Source organism: Camelina sativa, chromosome 1, assembly GCF_000633955.1.
Source record: "Camelina sativa cultivar DH55 chromosome 1, Cs, whole genome shotgun sequence".
NCBI classification, from domain to species: Eukaryota; Viridiplantae; Streptophyta; class Magnoliopsida; order Brassicales; family Brassicaceae; genus Camelina; species Camelina sativa.
In genome coordinates this window covers 4,508,998-4,524,083 of record NC_025685.1, presented here as the reverse complement: position 1 = coordinate 4,524,083, position 15,086 = coordinate 4,508,998, and the positions used below count along the sequence as shown (strand labels likewise).

Here is a 15,086-nt window from a genome sequence, read left to right as displayed (position 1 = left end):
AATCTAATATTATAGTTTTCTATATTTGAGTTGCATTTTTGAGCTATGGTAAGTTATTTTTCATTGCCCTGTAGACCAAAATAATCTGAAATCCGGACTAATTTAAACCAAGACGATCAAGTAAACCAGTTAATCACCGGATCCAAGACATCTGAACTAAATCCTACAAGATCCCAATTCACTGTATATTTATTTACTCAATTGAAACCGGAACACCCCTAGTCACCGATACAATGTGACGCTTACGCATACGGAGAAGAATTTTACTAAGAGTTTTCAGCACATTGATGCAAAACTTACTTAATATCATCTTCCAAGGAAAACATAAAACATCAAATGATATAAGAAAAAAGGAAGTCTTTTGAGACAGGAACTACATACTCATATTATAACCATTGTCAAAAAGAACAGTTGTAGAGAAGATCATCGGAACGAGACCGAACCCGTTTTGTCCCCGAACAGACCCTCTTCACATGCAGCAAATGACACAGTAATATCTGACTAGAAAACCTCCCAAATCTCGAAATTTGGCTGCATTTTTAACTCCCAGTGATTGCGGGTATGGCAACAGGCTTTGAGTCCTCTGCTTTTTCATGTTCCTTGTTCAGTAACTGAAAGATAACAGTCAGAGATGAACAAAACATATTGCATACAGCAAATTCAATCAATCGCCTAAGAGAGATATGATCGTCTAACCTTGTTGTTGATCAAATCGTGGAGGGCAATTACACTACGGATGAGGGAAGAAAGGTAGATAACGAGCATCATGTCATTTGTTTTTACTGCACAAAATGAATAAAGTTAGGGAAAGAGTGCAAATGCGAGAATAAAACTTCAAGGCAGAAAAAGGCAAACCTGAAAAGGCCTTAACCAATTCGTTGACGTTCAAGTTAGGTAGCAAGTTGAATACATCCTACAGATTTTCATAAAAGCATTTAATTAGATGAATTATCCTTAACAGCAGCCACAGATATTGTGTTATAGTTTCTACTAGCTAACTAAAATTAAGAGATGGGGAGTGTTTTAACCTGAAGATGGTATAAGATTTCATGGTTTAATGGGAGTTTTCCTTCAACTACAAGGTCAAGGTAACTCCGAATCTCCCGAAGTCTTGCATCCAATCCCTTCAGAGCAGTAAGTTTCGCAGTGACCTAAGATACAGTTCACAAATAATTTCAGTTTCCTCAAGCATAAAAGATATACGTTCCTCACATTTTTGTTTTGAGAGCAACAACCATATATTTGGATACACATTAAGAAGCTTGATAATGAAATGCTTAGGTTAGGTGTGAAGAAAATAACCTCAGTTGCCAAGGTACTGATGGTTGTGTCTTTTACATCCCTGAGCAAATGTTCCACACCTGTTCAAGACCAATCAACCAGCGTAAACAAAGCAAGTAGGGCTTCAATTATGTAGTTTCCTCGAACGCAATCACAAAAGAAAATAACCCATCATTGATGCACTAAAACAAGGAAATCAAACCATCACAGAATTTGTTTTCCACAAGTGGACATACCAATTTCCTCGACTTCGTGAGCTGCAATTTCTGTTGGCACGTGTACAAACACCTGCTGGGTTTTCTGGGTAGCATTCTGCAGAGAGAGAAGTTCGGATCAAGGCAATTAGATATATGGATATAACTACACAAATAGCACAAATGCAGAAAGATAAGAAAGTAAATCAAGTATGTCAGATGCAACTTAACAGTCGAGCAAGTTATATAGTTAGAAAATTGGTTTGTACTTTACCTCCTTCACCTCCTCAACTGCATAGTATGCTTTTGTGGGGATTCCAAGTTCTTTAGGTTGGACATCAATAATGACCAACACTGGATTTGGTACGTAGCTGCAATATCAGAAAGAAAAATTTAAACCCACAGTAATACAGAGATAAGGAATAGCAAGAGAGGAGAGATCAATTGTGAAAACTTTCGACACAAATGTTTGTACATATATAACAGACCATCAAACATGTCTTAGACATCTCATGTCACCACAACAGAAAAAAATATAAGACCGGCTCCTTCTGCCTAAAGCCATGGTCTTACCCATTGAATAAAGCGTGAACATCCAAATCATTCTCTCGAAGTTTGGGACCCGTGCTGTACCAACCCACAACATGCTCCTTAGCTGAAAGCAAAAAGATCAAATCAGTCAGCACGAGGTTTTCCACATAGTCATATCTACTCTTTAAGAGTTATTTTTTACCGAGCAGTACCATTAATTCTCTTGAACATGTGAAACATGGACTCGTGGTAGTTGTGATCAAGAAACCAGATGCTAGAGTCTTTGTCATCTTCCTCAAAAGGCACTGTAAAAACCGAGATACAAAAGTGTCAAACAAGTGATGCGCAAGCAACAACAGGCTCGTCAAGTAATGTAATGTGGGAAATCAAATGACACGTTAAAATCTTTAAGAAACTAACCAAACCACCATATTAGGCTACTAGAACCAAGCTTGACTGATCCAACTCAACTAAGTTTGAGGTCAGTATCACAGAACCAACTCAAACAAAGTCAATTTTTGCAACCCAAAAGCTAAAAACAAAACCCTAAATTGATAAAACCGAATTCAATGGCACACAAGAACACTAATGATATCGAATTCTACAATTAGGGAGAGCTCAACAAAGCGTCCAAGATCTGTGAGAACAAAAGAGAAAGTAATAGTAAAACAAGGGCACCTGCATAGCTGTTGGTGACGTCAACGGTACCACGGGAGCTGTTTCCGAGCAAAACGCCGACGACACGCTTGCGGGTGTCCTTGGCTACACGATTGTAATGGTCGACGATACTAAGCAAGACAAGTGGGTGAACGATCACTTTCTCGATCGTCCTTGCCGATATTTGCTGCGTCTTTATCACATCCATTGTTCGGGTGAATCAAATTTGCTCGAGAAGCTACTCAATTCTATACTCCGGTGATTATCACAACTTCCGATTTCGTTTTTCCTCCGACGGAGCTTGAGAGTTAGCTTCTTCTCCAGGAAAACTCAATAAATCTTCTCTAGCAATTTTTATAACGCACTATGGGTTTAAACAGATAATGGGCCTTTGTAAAGCCCAGTTATATGGGTTTTAAACTAATAATGTTATTGAGATTGTGTAATACGTTTTTGTCTTATGTAAGATTTCATAGTGAAATTAACAAAGAATATACAAGGTAATTAAGGACAGTCCAATTAATTTTTCAGATGTCACCAAAAAAAAATATATTCTGATTTATAAGTTTGATGCAAATTTTTTATGGGGATGTATTATCCGAATTTTTTGATAGATAGATAATAAAAAAGACAATATTTATAAATTTTAAATTATGACTAATCATCTAAAATAAAGCCATCCTTAAAAAGTCTTTAACAACTCACTGTGGAGAAGTGCATTCACGTTCTTATTATAGTCACTTTAATCTTTAGATTATGATTATACTATATAGATTCCATAATTCAGATTCTTAATTATGTCAGGAAAAAAAGGAATTTTTTTTAAATGAGCCAACTTTTGTCTACGTCATAACTCATACATTGGATAATAATACAAGTCATAATTCAAAATACAACAAGATCTTCTTAAAAGGTTAAAGATAATTCTGAGGAGGTCAATAATTCAAAGAAAGCTTAATCGAAGATCTAACGGCGGTGGATGATGTTCCATCTCAGCTCCACATGATGAATATGGAGAAAACGACGCCGTGTTCGTCTCTCGAATATATTCACGGTACTGGTTACCTCTAGCTCTTATTTTCTCGACCTTGGAGTTGGAGTCTTCGAATGGATTCACCGGGAAGAGTTGTAACGTCTCTATCACCTTCTCTTCCTCTTGACATTCTTCTTCGTTTATCTCAAAAACATCTACAGTAATATATCATATCATCCATATCAAATATACAAATCTATAAATTAAAAATCATATTATAGATTAATAACCTCTAGAGATCAGATTATATACCTCTAGTTGATGGTTGATGGTTATGATGGTGATGTTGATGATCAAAGTCAATGGATATTTTACGACGTTTCTGCCTCTCCCTAGCCTTATGGTTCTGGAACCAATAGAAAACGTTCTTGCTCTCGATCTTGCCGTAGAAACTGAGCTCCGTAGAGATCTTCTGAATCTGATCAGTGGTCGGAGTTCTAAGACCGGCTCGGAACAGATCCGTCAGTATCTTCAACTGCTCCACGGTCGGATTCCACCTCCCGCACTTCGTCCCCGTCCCTCCTCCTCCTCCTCCTCCGTTAATATTGTTGCCACGTAAGGTTCGACCTTTGACGGAGTAAGACATTTTCAGATATATAATCACTCAATTGTTTACGATTTAGGGCCTGTATATTAATCCATATATATAGGGGAGATTAATTCAAACTAATTTATTATTTTTTGGGATTTCTAAGTGAAAAGGAGAAATAAATTGATAAAAATTGTCGGGGGGAGAGGTTTTCGAGTTATGTGTCGTTTTATGATGGGTTTTTTTTATTACGAAATGCATGCTTTGTTTTTTTTGGGGATTTGGGAGAGACTGATCTTTGCAGATTTGATCGTTTCTTTATCCTAACCTATCTAGGCTTCTGTTCCATGTATTTTGTATATATACCTATATATTATATACAACTTTTGTTGTGTGTATATCTACTATATATATACTACTAAATCTCACATTACCATAACTCAAGTTTTATATTACAGGTAACGATTGAGAAAATGAGACATATTCTCGTTTGTTGTGAATTTGCATGAATGATCGCCTTCAGCATAATTTGTTACTATTCAAAAATCAAACACACAGTTAAAATGATCAATATTTGTAATATAAGGGTTTGTGCTGAAATTGTTCTAATATAAAAGTTCTATGCAAATACGTTAGTTAAAGAGATGGCCGGTAAGTTTGATATGATTGAAGATGACAAGAATAATTACAGACATATCATTGTGTGAACAGATTGTAGTTTTGTCTTTCTTCCACAGAAGATGTGACACTTGAGGAAGTTTGGTCGGCAAGTGTAGACAGGAAATTTGAAATTTTAGCCACTTTCTATATATAATTTACATATATCTGAATCATATAAATTTACAAAAGAAAAGCATTTACGTTCATTAATAGATAGAACTAGAAGGTCCGGCATACACATGTACTAACTATCTATAGTAATAACTAATAAGTCCAACACCAGCATATTTGTTAAGTCATCGAACTCTTCTCTAGAATGAAGAATGTTAAAAAGATTTTTCTCAAAAAAGAATGCTGAAAAGATGACTGTTATATACTTTTTGATTGTCGCTAAGAGTGTTTACTAGTCTCTATATGCTACAATAACAACTAAATCTGTCTTTTTAAAGCTTGATAAGACGATACTAATACAAACCAGTATACATGTTTACATGCATGTTTTGTTTTTTCACTTTTGGTCTTTTATTTTTTTAGTATAAACCTATATATATGGGCTATGATCAACAAAGTATTTCACTTCAAGTTCTATATGTGCAACACATATATATGTCTTAAGTATAACAAATTTGAGAAATGTGCACAGTCTAGTTTTTTTTACGAGAAATTTAAAAAAATTTCTTATGTTTTTTTGAAAGAAATAAAAAAGAAATTTATTTGGCTTATTTTTTTTTAAAGAAATACATTCATGTGTGCGTCAAATTGTCTTAATGGTGAAGACTTAGATGAGACATGCACGGGACGCTAAGCAAGACGAAATGGTCCAAATAATAAAATGACAATGTGAATAAAACCAAACATTGTTTTTATAAACAAAGTACCTCTCCACTAAATAACATAACAGTACTTACAAATATCTTTTGTCTCTCTCGCATATAAACTGCATCTTGTTTTTAAATTTGATCTATTCGGTGTCAAAGTCAAAGTTCACGTGGCTTAAATTACTTGGAATCATCCCAGTTAGTTTACATAACATCTTTGTTTAGTTTTTTTTTGTTGTTGTTAATATCCTTTCACTAACCTCCTAAATATTAATTAATTATCTACTTTATATATATGTATTATAAAACTTCTTAACAGATATCTCATGCAACTTTAAATCGATCAGTATACTCTAGTCAAAATAAGTAGATTTGTGAATATCCGTTATTTCTATTCGGTTTATATAAATTCTTTATGATTAAGATTTGTGAGATAAAATAAGCATGCGCTCAATTACTGGTTTAAGATAACAAAAAATGCTACGAGTTTTACATCAAAAAGTTAAGATTGCATGTCGTGGATTTGAGACTATTAAAACTCTTGTACGCAAACACTCTCGTATAGGATGCCTCGGCCCTAAACATTTTATAATTTCTTATTTTGGAAGACTGTAAGTTGTATATGCCCTTATATAATTATAGACTAGTTTGCATAGTTTTTACTCAAGTCCGGTTCCAAGTTTTGGGAGACTAAAAAAGCAACCTTAGTATCTAATTTTAATTTTTTTTTTATATATAAAAACAAAAAAATAAATGAGAGAGTAATCAATAACCCCCGTTTGTGTTAGTGCAATGGACACCTATGAAAGTTGTCTAAGCCTCAATGGACAACACTCTTGATTTAAGTAACTGCTGAGACAACTTTACGAACAAAAAGTACCAGATATTAATAATGAAAGAACAAGCTACAAAATCATCGTGAAGTTAGTTTAATAAAAGTATGGTCCTTAGTTTTATACTATATGATTAAATTTAATATGTATTTGTATTTGAATTAAAATTATACAAATGCAAACTGCAAAGTCGCAAACCAAGAAAGAAAGAAAAAAGTGTTTTGGCTAATAGTGTTCCGTGTTGCACATCAATATGTAGTGTTTTAACATGGTCAAAGGCTTAAGCTTTGTTTCGCTGTAGAGTAAGTATGAATGTATGATCAATAAAATTTGCAAGATATATAATCTGAATATCCAATAAACCTCTTATGATTGAATTAAACATGATTCAATAGTATAAAAAAATTATCACCCAAAGTTTTAACTTATATCAAAGAATGAGACAAATTGTAAACAATCTGAATTCGTTCCAACATAACAAACTGATCAACATAATTGGTTCAATAACATAAACCATCAAGAAATCCACATTTTTGAAAATATTATTAGAGTTAAAATATATTTTTCTGAGAGCGAGAATTACGTTCTCATCGTAGTCAAAAAAGTTGAAGCCGGTCTCACATTGTAATGCCCACTAACATTCAATTCCCTATGATGTTTTTCATGCACCACATAATATATATAGTACTATACATTTTGTTTTGTTTTGTTTTTGGACGTCAATTTTTACAATCTGTTCTTCAATCTCTTTATTAAGATATTTGAATAGAGTATTATATTAGAATAATACTATGATACTAAAGATTGATACGACATCAGTTTGGGTACTAATTCTTGGCAAGTGGTATTTAGGCTCTAACTACTAGGTCAATGTTGTAGTATGTATATATTATCTAACTTGTTTTTTAATGGGTTCGATGTATCGTCTTCCTACTACTCATCAAAAGGTTCAACGAACACCAACTCTTAAAAGAAAATTCATCCCAAGCGTGTAACTTTCCTAAGTAATTTTCTTATTTGATAATTGCTTTATAGATTTCCTTCTAGAAACTTTGGAATAACCTTGTAGGAAATGTATATTAGTATATAAAAACTTACTAACAATGGTAATTCATTCAATATTAACATGACGAATGAAATTGTTGAATAAAGATTTTTGAAGACAATTGAATAAATATTTTAGTATATTAGTTCACAAGCTTACCTTTTAAAGGAGTTATGAGTCTTATGACATGGGGAAGAATTTAAGGTTTAGAGATTTGTAAAAAGTTCCGACATGTATTGGTCGTCTTTGTCTTTTGTCTTCTCTGTATGTCCAGTTAAATTTCCCACCTTCTTCTAAGCACTTAGAAATGCGTAAGTGGGAGTAAAATAGGTTCACTTTAACATTTGATAAATCAAATTATTACCCCAACTAATATAGCTAGCTAGTGCTTTTTATTCCAGAAAATACCATATTTACGAACTAAAATAGAGCCTTGGAAGTTATTGTTTTTTCTCAATAGCTAAAGTATTTGTTTTTGTCAATAGCTAACATTTTTACAGATTTAACAACACACGGACTAATCTTAGGCGTGTGATAGATAGCCTCCAAAACTTAAATGCATAACATATTCTCTACATATTTCATAGTTACACAAATTAAGCAGAAAAGTAGGAAACCAGGATGGTTTCAAGGCATGAAATTAGGGCACGCGTGAGATCTTAGGGCAAAGAGCCTAACGGCGAAGGAAAGCATAAGAACATACGTAAACTTTTTCATCGTTCAATGAAAAAGTGTAATACCTCAAATATATCGTACGTTTTATAAAATCGTGTTATCTTCATCAGAATACTTTTTTAGAAGGCACACGACAGTGTACGTATATCAATCGACAAGTTTTGGCAAGCAAATGTGACATTGTTTTGTTTAAACACAAGGTTTAAATCTACAAAAGATCAATTTTTTTCTTTCTAGTCTATCTAAATTATAATACCCTGGTAGGTACATTCCAATATGAGTCAGTGACAAAACTTTAATCCTACAGCAGCATATGAGGTATCGAGCAACAAACATCATTTTATACATATCGTACCATGTACGTTTCCTACTTAAGCTACCAATTTAATCGTTTCCGATGGAATGCAAACAAACATATAACCAAGACATTTTGGTCTCTGATTGTGTTAAACCCAAATAGTTGTGTTTGTGTTTGCTAAGAAAATACATAACATTTCTTTTCCACCGAACATATCTTTTGAAGTTGGTAAATGAAGTCTTTCCAAAAAAGGACAATAAAATAAAATCTGAATTGGCTTTAAACCAAACAAAACTAAGATCAACATTACTACAAACGAAGGAACACTTATACGCCACGACAAAAAGGCAAATCCTACTCTTCGTCGAACAAACCGAAACCACCGTCATAGTCTTCTTCGTCTGACTCTTCTTTCTTCTCCTCTACCTTAGCAGCACCTCCAGATTGAGCAACACCACCACCTGCATCCGCAGACACTGCCGCTGCAGCAACAACAAACTTGCTAGGATCCTGCATTCCAAATTTACACCCGAGAGTTAGCATTAAAGAACAATAATCCAAGCTTCAGGAACTATCACATAAAAAGATGTACAGTTTAACGACTAACCTTCAAGAACTCCTTGACCTTCTCTGCTTGAGGGAAAGTGTAGTCAGTGGCAACAGCAATAGCCAAAACATTCTTGTACGCATTGATGAACATGTGTGGCGCAGCAGCAAGAGTAGGGTAAGAAACAGCTAGAGCCAAGGAAGTGACCATAGAGATACCAGAAGCAAACTTCTCCACAAGTTGATCTTCTGTAAGATCAAGAACCTCTGGGCTGAAGACTGATCCATTGTCATAAACCGACTGAACAACAAGACCATATGAGAAAGGTCTAATCCCGAGCTTGGCTAGAAGGGCAGCCTCAGAAGACCCGACCTTGTCACCTTGCTTGATAAGCTCCACAGGGGTGATGATTTCGACAGTACCCTTGTTAATCTTAGTTGGGATGTTAAGCACCTAAACATTCCAAAAACACATTCATGTTTCAATAAACACAGATTTCGTATTCAAACAAAACCAATGGAGCATTACAAATGCATAATTTAATCAAACCTGGAAGAAAGATGTCTGAGATGGGTCGAGACCAGTGTTGCCAGGTTGAACAACCACATCAATTGGAGCAACCAAACCCACACGAGCTGGAGCACCAACCTGTCCATATCATAAAAGACTTCCATTTACAAATCCAATCACATCGAGAGACAAAGCATCAAGCTTTTACATAATCCAATACACAAGTTTATACAGATGAACTACACAGACTAATCAAACATTTGCTATAAGAAGAAAACAAACCTTGTATTTGGCAACCTCCTCGCTCACTTCCTTAAGGTCACCCTTGGTGAAGATTAAACCAACATTTCCCTAAAAACCAAACACAGAACAATCGCATATTACAATCCAAAGTCTCCAGCACCGAGAAAATCTCAAATCTCAACATTTTCGAGAAGCTGAAATCAAACCTGAAGGAGGGGAAGCAGATTCAAAACGGCAGTGTTTCCCGTGTTCTCAGAGTGGATCCTAACGGAACGCTTCATCATAGTGTTCTTCCCCATGAGAACCACTGAGTCTCCACGAAGACCTTTCCTGATATTCTGAAGCTGAGTCGATCCGACGTTGTCGGCGGCAACGACTAGGATCTGAGTGTATTCGTCGATAAGCTGACATAGCTTTGCGTCGTAAGCGATCTTCTTCTCTGCTTTCGTTGCCTTCACCATTGTTGCTTGCTCAAAGGATACAGATAAAAAACTCAAATGTGTCCACTCCTCTGTTTCGGAGAGTGTTAAAAGGCGGCGGATGAAGGTAGCTAGGGTTTTCGCGGCGATCCGAAAATCTAACGGTTTGTGATTGCTTGCTTAATTTCTGATCTGACGGCTCTTGTTTACTTTATTGATATTGGGCTTTAGGGCCCATATTGACAACATAACACGCGTGACGTTTTTTAATGTTCAGAAGGGAACTTTGTGTCGTTTATTTTGATAAAAACGACAAAGCGTTGATCTCTTCTTCTTCATCGGGAAACGGGAATGAGCTCATCGTTGTGATTGTGAATTCTCTCCGATCATGTCGTCGAAGAAAGCGAAGACGAAAGACGAGGCAAGTAGCAGTCGTGGCGGATTCGGCGGAGAGAGTATAGTCGCTGATTGTGGACTTAATAGATCCACTTGCGGTTACTGTAAATCTTCTACCCGCTCCAGTATCTCTCACGGTTCGTTCCCTCGCCATTGAAACTTTTTAAAAATTTATTCTTTCCGATTTGGTCGTTGAATTGATCTGACTCATTCAGATAAGTCGAATAGAAAAAGATTTGGAAAATTTGAACGATCATTGAGCATCATTGATGCTTACCTGAAAAAGAAAGATGTGTGATTCTTATGTTTATGAAATTTACCTTTGCTGTGATCTTTTAAGATGAGAAATGTCCATGGTTTGTATTGATAACTCAGTGATCGTGTCTCATTTCCATTTTAGGGTTATGGACAGAGAGTCTCACCGTTAATGACTACCAAGGTTTGTTGCATCCACTTCTAGAGAAGTAGAGATTGATAGGTTTGATTATGTGCAAGCACAAAGCTTGAACTTTATCTTCGATTCAATGTCTTCTGTTCACCATTTTGATTTATGTTTTTTTTTTTTTTTTCTTTCTGAGCTTAGTGATCATTTTGATGTGTCTTTGCTTTTCTTTTCAAGTAGCTCTTCTTGACCGTGGATGGAGACGATCTGGTTGCTTCCTTTACAAACCTGAGATGGAGAAAACTTGTTGCCCTTCTTATACTATCCGCTTGAAAGCTAGTGGTTTTGTTCCTTCTAAGGAGCAGCAGCGAGTGCGTAGAAGACTGGAAAGGTATATATGTATAATTCTATCGATGCACTCTTCTCCTCCTTTTATTTGGATCAATATATGAAAATTGTACCAAGATTTTGTTACCTTTCTGATGTCATTAAACCTTTCCTCTTTCAACGCAGTCTCGGAAAGGGANCTTCTGTTCCCCATTTTGATTTATGTTTTTTTTTTTTTTTTCTTTCTGAGCTTAGTGATCATTTTGATGTGTCTTTGCTTTTCTTTTCAAGTAGCTCTTCTTGACCGTGGATGGAGACGATCTGGTTGCTTCCTTTACAAACCTGAGATGGAGAAAACTTGTTGCCCTTCTTATACTATCCGCTTGAAAGCTAGTGGTTTTGTTCCTTCTAAGGAGCAGCAGCGAGTGCGTAGAAGACTGGAAAGGTATATATGTATAATTCTATCGATGCACTCTTCTCCTCCTTTTATTTGGATCAATATATGAAAATTGTACCAAGATTTTGTTACCTTTCTGATGTCATTAAACCTTTCCTCTTTCAACGCAGTCTCGGAAAGGGAACCTGCCCTTCTCATTTTAACTATTTCTGTGATGTTGTGTACAAAGGTTCTTGGATGGCGAACTAGATGCGAAACCGAGTGAGCAGACAGAAGAGCAAGACGTTTCTTTCTCCCGAGAAGTTTCAGTGTCGGTGAGAAAATCACTTGGTTCTGCTAAAAGAGAACAAAACAATGAAGTGGAACCAATCATGAAAGATTTGTCTGAACAAATTGATATTGCGGTACAAAAATGCATACAAAGTGGGGAGTTTCCTTGTAATATTCAGATTCCCAAAGCTTCAGTGAAGAAAGTTATCTCTGCTAAAAGGAAGAAACTAGCTGAAGGGTCAGAAGAACTCTTATACACCAGCAACATTGCTTTTCCTATAGTAGCTGCTATAAAACACACACATACATCTGAGAAAGGAAAGAAAAACGTAGAAGAAAGCGTATTATCAGCAGAGGTTGTTTCTGAGAAGCTGTTAAGTGCAATGGATAAGGTGGGAAAATTTATGGGTTTTTCTGTTAAAGTCTGCAAAGGCCATATCAACTTCCTTTCAGCTACCCGAGTTGTTACTTCCTCAGAGAGAAATGATGAAGAAAGCTTCAGTACTACAACAAGAAAATCTTCTTCGAACAACCTCCATGCAAGAAAGAGGAAGCTGGAGATGCACTTGAAAAGGTCGAGTTTTGATCCAGAGGAATATGAATTATACAAAAGGTATCAACTGAAAGTGCATAATGATAAGCCGGAGAGCATCTCGGAAACTTCATACAAAAGGTTTTTGGTCGACACTCCATTGATTGAAGTTCCGCCTTCACGTAATGATGATCAAGAAAAGGTTCCTCCTTGTGGCTTCGGTTCTTACCATCAACAATACCGAGTTGATGACCGTCTAATTGCTGTTGGGGTGATCGACATCCTTCCTAAATGTTTGTCGAGTAAATACCTATTCTGGGATCCGGATTTTGCATCCTTGTCTATTGGAAACTACTCCGCCCTGCAAGAAATCGATTGGGTGAAACAAAACCAAGCTCATTGCTCTACCCTTGAGTATTACTATCTTGGCTATTACATACATTCCTGCAACAAAATGAAATATAAAGCAGCCTATCGTCCGTCCGAGCTTCTATGTCCTCTCCGTTACCAGTAAGTTCCCAAAATCACAAAACTACGACCACATTCTTGTTAATTGTTGTCATTTGAGAGAGAATCTAATTGCTTTTCTTGTATTTTCTTCTCAGATGGGTTCCATTCGAAGTAGCCAAGCCTCTGCTTGACAAAAAGCCATATTCCGTCTTGTCCAATTACACTAAGGTTTCCCCATCATCATCATCACCTCAAGCTTCTGAAACCCTAGGGGAATCCACGAGTGAACATGAAGACATGGAACAAGGGGTTACAAATGATGATGATGATGATGATGATGTAATGTATAACTCTGATGAAGACTCAGACTCTAGCAGAAACCGAAGTGACATTACCAATATCCTTATCAGTTTTGATGGACCTCGACTTCGATACAAGGTACTATCAGTATGACAGTATCTCACTATTATTGCTCTCTCCTTTTTTTTTTGTGTTTTTTTTAAAGATCATCAAATTCTCAATCCTTGTAAACACTTGTTAAAAAATTGTCTTTGAAGGATATACCACGTATCAAGAATCGGATGGTTCTGAAAGAACTGGAATCGAGGTTGGTTAATTACCAGAAAGTCGTCGGAGCAGAGCTCTCGGAGAGAATGGTGTATGAACTCCGGTAACATTAAGCTTAACTCAAGCCACTTAGAAAATCATTTTGTAACATTATTAACAGTAATATCATGTTTCTCTTAATTTTGATCACTTGATACCAAAAAGATGTAAACTTTAATTCTAATTGTACATTTTCTCCAAAATTTCCCAAAATATCATTTTATGGATAGAAATAGTTAATTAGTTTTCTCTACATAGACGGGTTCAGGTTCCACAAACTAGAGCTGGGGATAAAACCATAATTAACCGAACAAGATTGAATCAAACCCGTGCATTATTGAAACATTCGTCTTAGTTTGGCAAATTTTCTCATCGAATTAAAGTAAAGCAAACCGCAAACGTTTGCAGAGTGTTCTTATGATAAAACCGAAGTGAGTTGGTAAGTTCTAAATCGGAAAGTGCACCCCTGTTCAAGCTATGCACTTCATGAAGTAAAGAAGTATGGAAACAAACTAAACTTAGGTATATAAGATAATGAGAGATCTTTAACTATGTGTCCAAAAGTAATTGCAGGCTTGCAGCAAGACCAAAACAGTTGATCTCTTGAAGCTGTTCTAATGTAAGATGGATGGTTTACAAAATGAGAAATGAAAACATTGGAAAAAGAATGAAGAAAGATGAAAGAGTAGGAGAGAATGTACAAATCAGATAAGAATTAGGAGATCAAGCATCATCAGTATCGCTTTCTCCGGCTTCAACTTCTTGAGCCACCCAATAATTGTTCCCATCTGGACCCCAAACCTTGTACCTGTCAAGAATATGAACAAATGCATCACCTCAAGAATCTCTCTCAAAGAAAATACATCAGCAAATTAAGATTAGTCGGGTATTAACCTTTCGAGAACAGATTTCCCTTCCTTGTACTTTTGATTCTTCTCAAAAGCAAATTCCTGAATAATTATCGATAAGATTAGATTAAGCAAGCAAGAGCTAAATGCACAAAACCAACAAAAATAGAAGAAGAAGAAGAAGAAGAAGAAGAAGAAGAAGAAGAAGAAGAAGAAGAAGAAGAAGACACATCATACATATCTCCATCCAACATAAGAACCGCATTTGACACAGTAAATATCGACCACGGTGTGCAATCCGGTCATCATCATCCTATCTTCCTCCTTCCCAGCATACACATTCACTCTGTTCACACAAATCCAAAACTGGTGAAATTGCATATGGTCTTCCAAATCCATCAACAGCTTGTGTGAAATTGCATATGCTCTTCATATTTGGCTTCCCAAAAAACCCAAATCAAACTTGAAGAAGAAAACTTACACCTTACTGAAGAGGTAAGCTTTCCCATGCCGGGATTGAAATGACTAAAAAGTAAAAACAGTCAAACAAGATGGTGTCAGTATCTTGCATATGCCAACACAATACTAAGACATTGTGAACCCAA

General features: G+C 35.9%; 5 protein-coding genes across 8 annotated transcripts in view; 1 reads left to right on the top strand and 4 right to left on the bottom strand.

Moving 5' to 3' along the window:
* LOC104764585 (26S proteasome non-ATPase regulatory subunit 7 homolog B) lies at positions 289 to 2,991 on the bottom strand. Its single transcript, XM_010488177.2, has 10 exons — positions 2,685 to 2,991; positions 2,219 to 2,311; positions 2,049 to 2,130; positions 1,750 to 1,846; positions 1,518 to 1,593; positions 1,303 to 1,361; positions 1,029 to 1,151; positions 856 to 913; positions 697 to 782; positions 289 to 611 (listed from the first exon to the last, which is right to left on the bottom strand). The coding sequence occupies exons 1-10, from the start codon at positions 2,869 to 2,871 to the stop codon at positions 540 to 542; spliced, it is 933 nt and encodes a 310-aa protein (XP_010486479.1). The 5' UTR covers positions 2,872 to 2,991; the 3' UTR covers positions 289 to 539.
* LOC104764676 (WUSCHEL-related homeobox 5-like) lies at positions 3,489 to 4,454 on the bottom strand. Its single transcript, XM_010488290.2, has 2 exons — positions 3,949 to 4,454; positions 3,489 to 3,851 (listed from the first exon to the last, which is right to left on the bottom strand). Exons 1-2 carry the CDS (start codon positions 4,280 to 4,282, stop codon positions 3,607 to 3,609), a joined length of 579 nt encoding a protein of 192 aa, XP_010486592.1. The 5' UTR covers positions 4,283 to 4,454; the 3' UTR covers positions 3,489 to 3,606.
* On the bottom strand, positions 8,741 to 10,445 carry LOC104764767 (60S acidic ribosomal protein P0-3). The gene is made up of 5 exons (XM_010488401.1): positions 10,061 to 10,445; positions 9,894 to 9,962; positions 9,651 to 9,749; positions 9,162 to 9,554; positions 8,741 to 9,064 (listed from the first exon to the last, which is right to left on the bottom strand). The coding sequence occupies exons 1-5, from the start codon at positions 10,313 to 10,315 to the stop codon at positions 8,909 to 8,911; spliced, it is 972 nt and encodes a 323-aa protein (XP_010486703.1). The 5' UTR covers positions 10,316 to 10,445; the 3' UTR covers positions 8,741 to 8,908.
* LOC104764867 (arginyl-tRNA--protein transferase 2-like) lies at positions 10,620 to 13,866 on the top strand. Of its 4 annotated transcripts, none has more exons than XM_010488571.2 (6): positions 10,620 to 10,806; positions 11,070 to 11,108; positions 11,292 to 11,442; positions 12,005 to 13,087; positions 13,183 to 13,465; positions 13,585 to 13,866. In XM_010488571.2, exons 1-6 carry the CDS (start codon positions 10,662 to 10,664, stop codon positions 13,699 to 13,701), a joined length of 1,818 nt encoding a protein of 605 aa, XP_010486873.1. In that variant the 5' UTR covers positions 10,620 to 10,661; the 3' UTR covers positions 13,702 to 13,866. The 4 variants fall into 4 exon arrangements, with proteins under 4 accessions (XP_010486873.1, XP_010486799.1, XP_010487029.1 ...); XM_010488497.2 differs by having other exon boundaries at positions 11,289 to 11,442; XM_010488727.2 differs by lacking the exon at positions 10,620 to 10,806 and having other exon boundaries at positions 11,070 to 11,147.
* LOC104765125 (protein yippee-like At3g11230) overlaps positions 14,136 to 15,086 on the bottom strand; it is a 4,714-nt gene continuing 3,763 nt past the window's right edge. Inside the window, exons 4-5 of the mRNA XM_010488827.2 lie at positions 14,528 to 14,583; positions 14,136 to 14,441 (exon numbers count right to left, since the gene is read on the bottom strand). Coding sequence (XP_010487129.1) covers positions 14,357 to 14,441; positions 14,528 to 14,583 — 141 coding nt within the window. The 3' untranslated portion in view covers positions 14,136 to 14,356. The remainder of the gene's footprint in view (positions 14,442 to 14,527; positions 14,584 to 15,086) is intronic.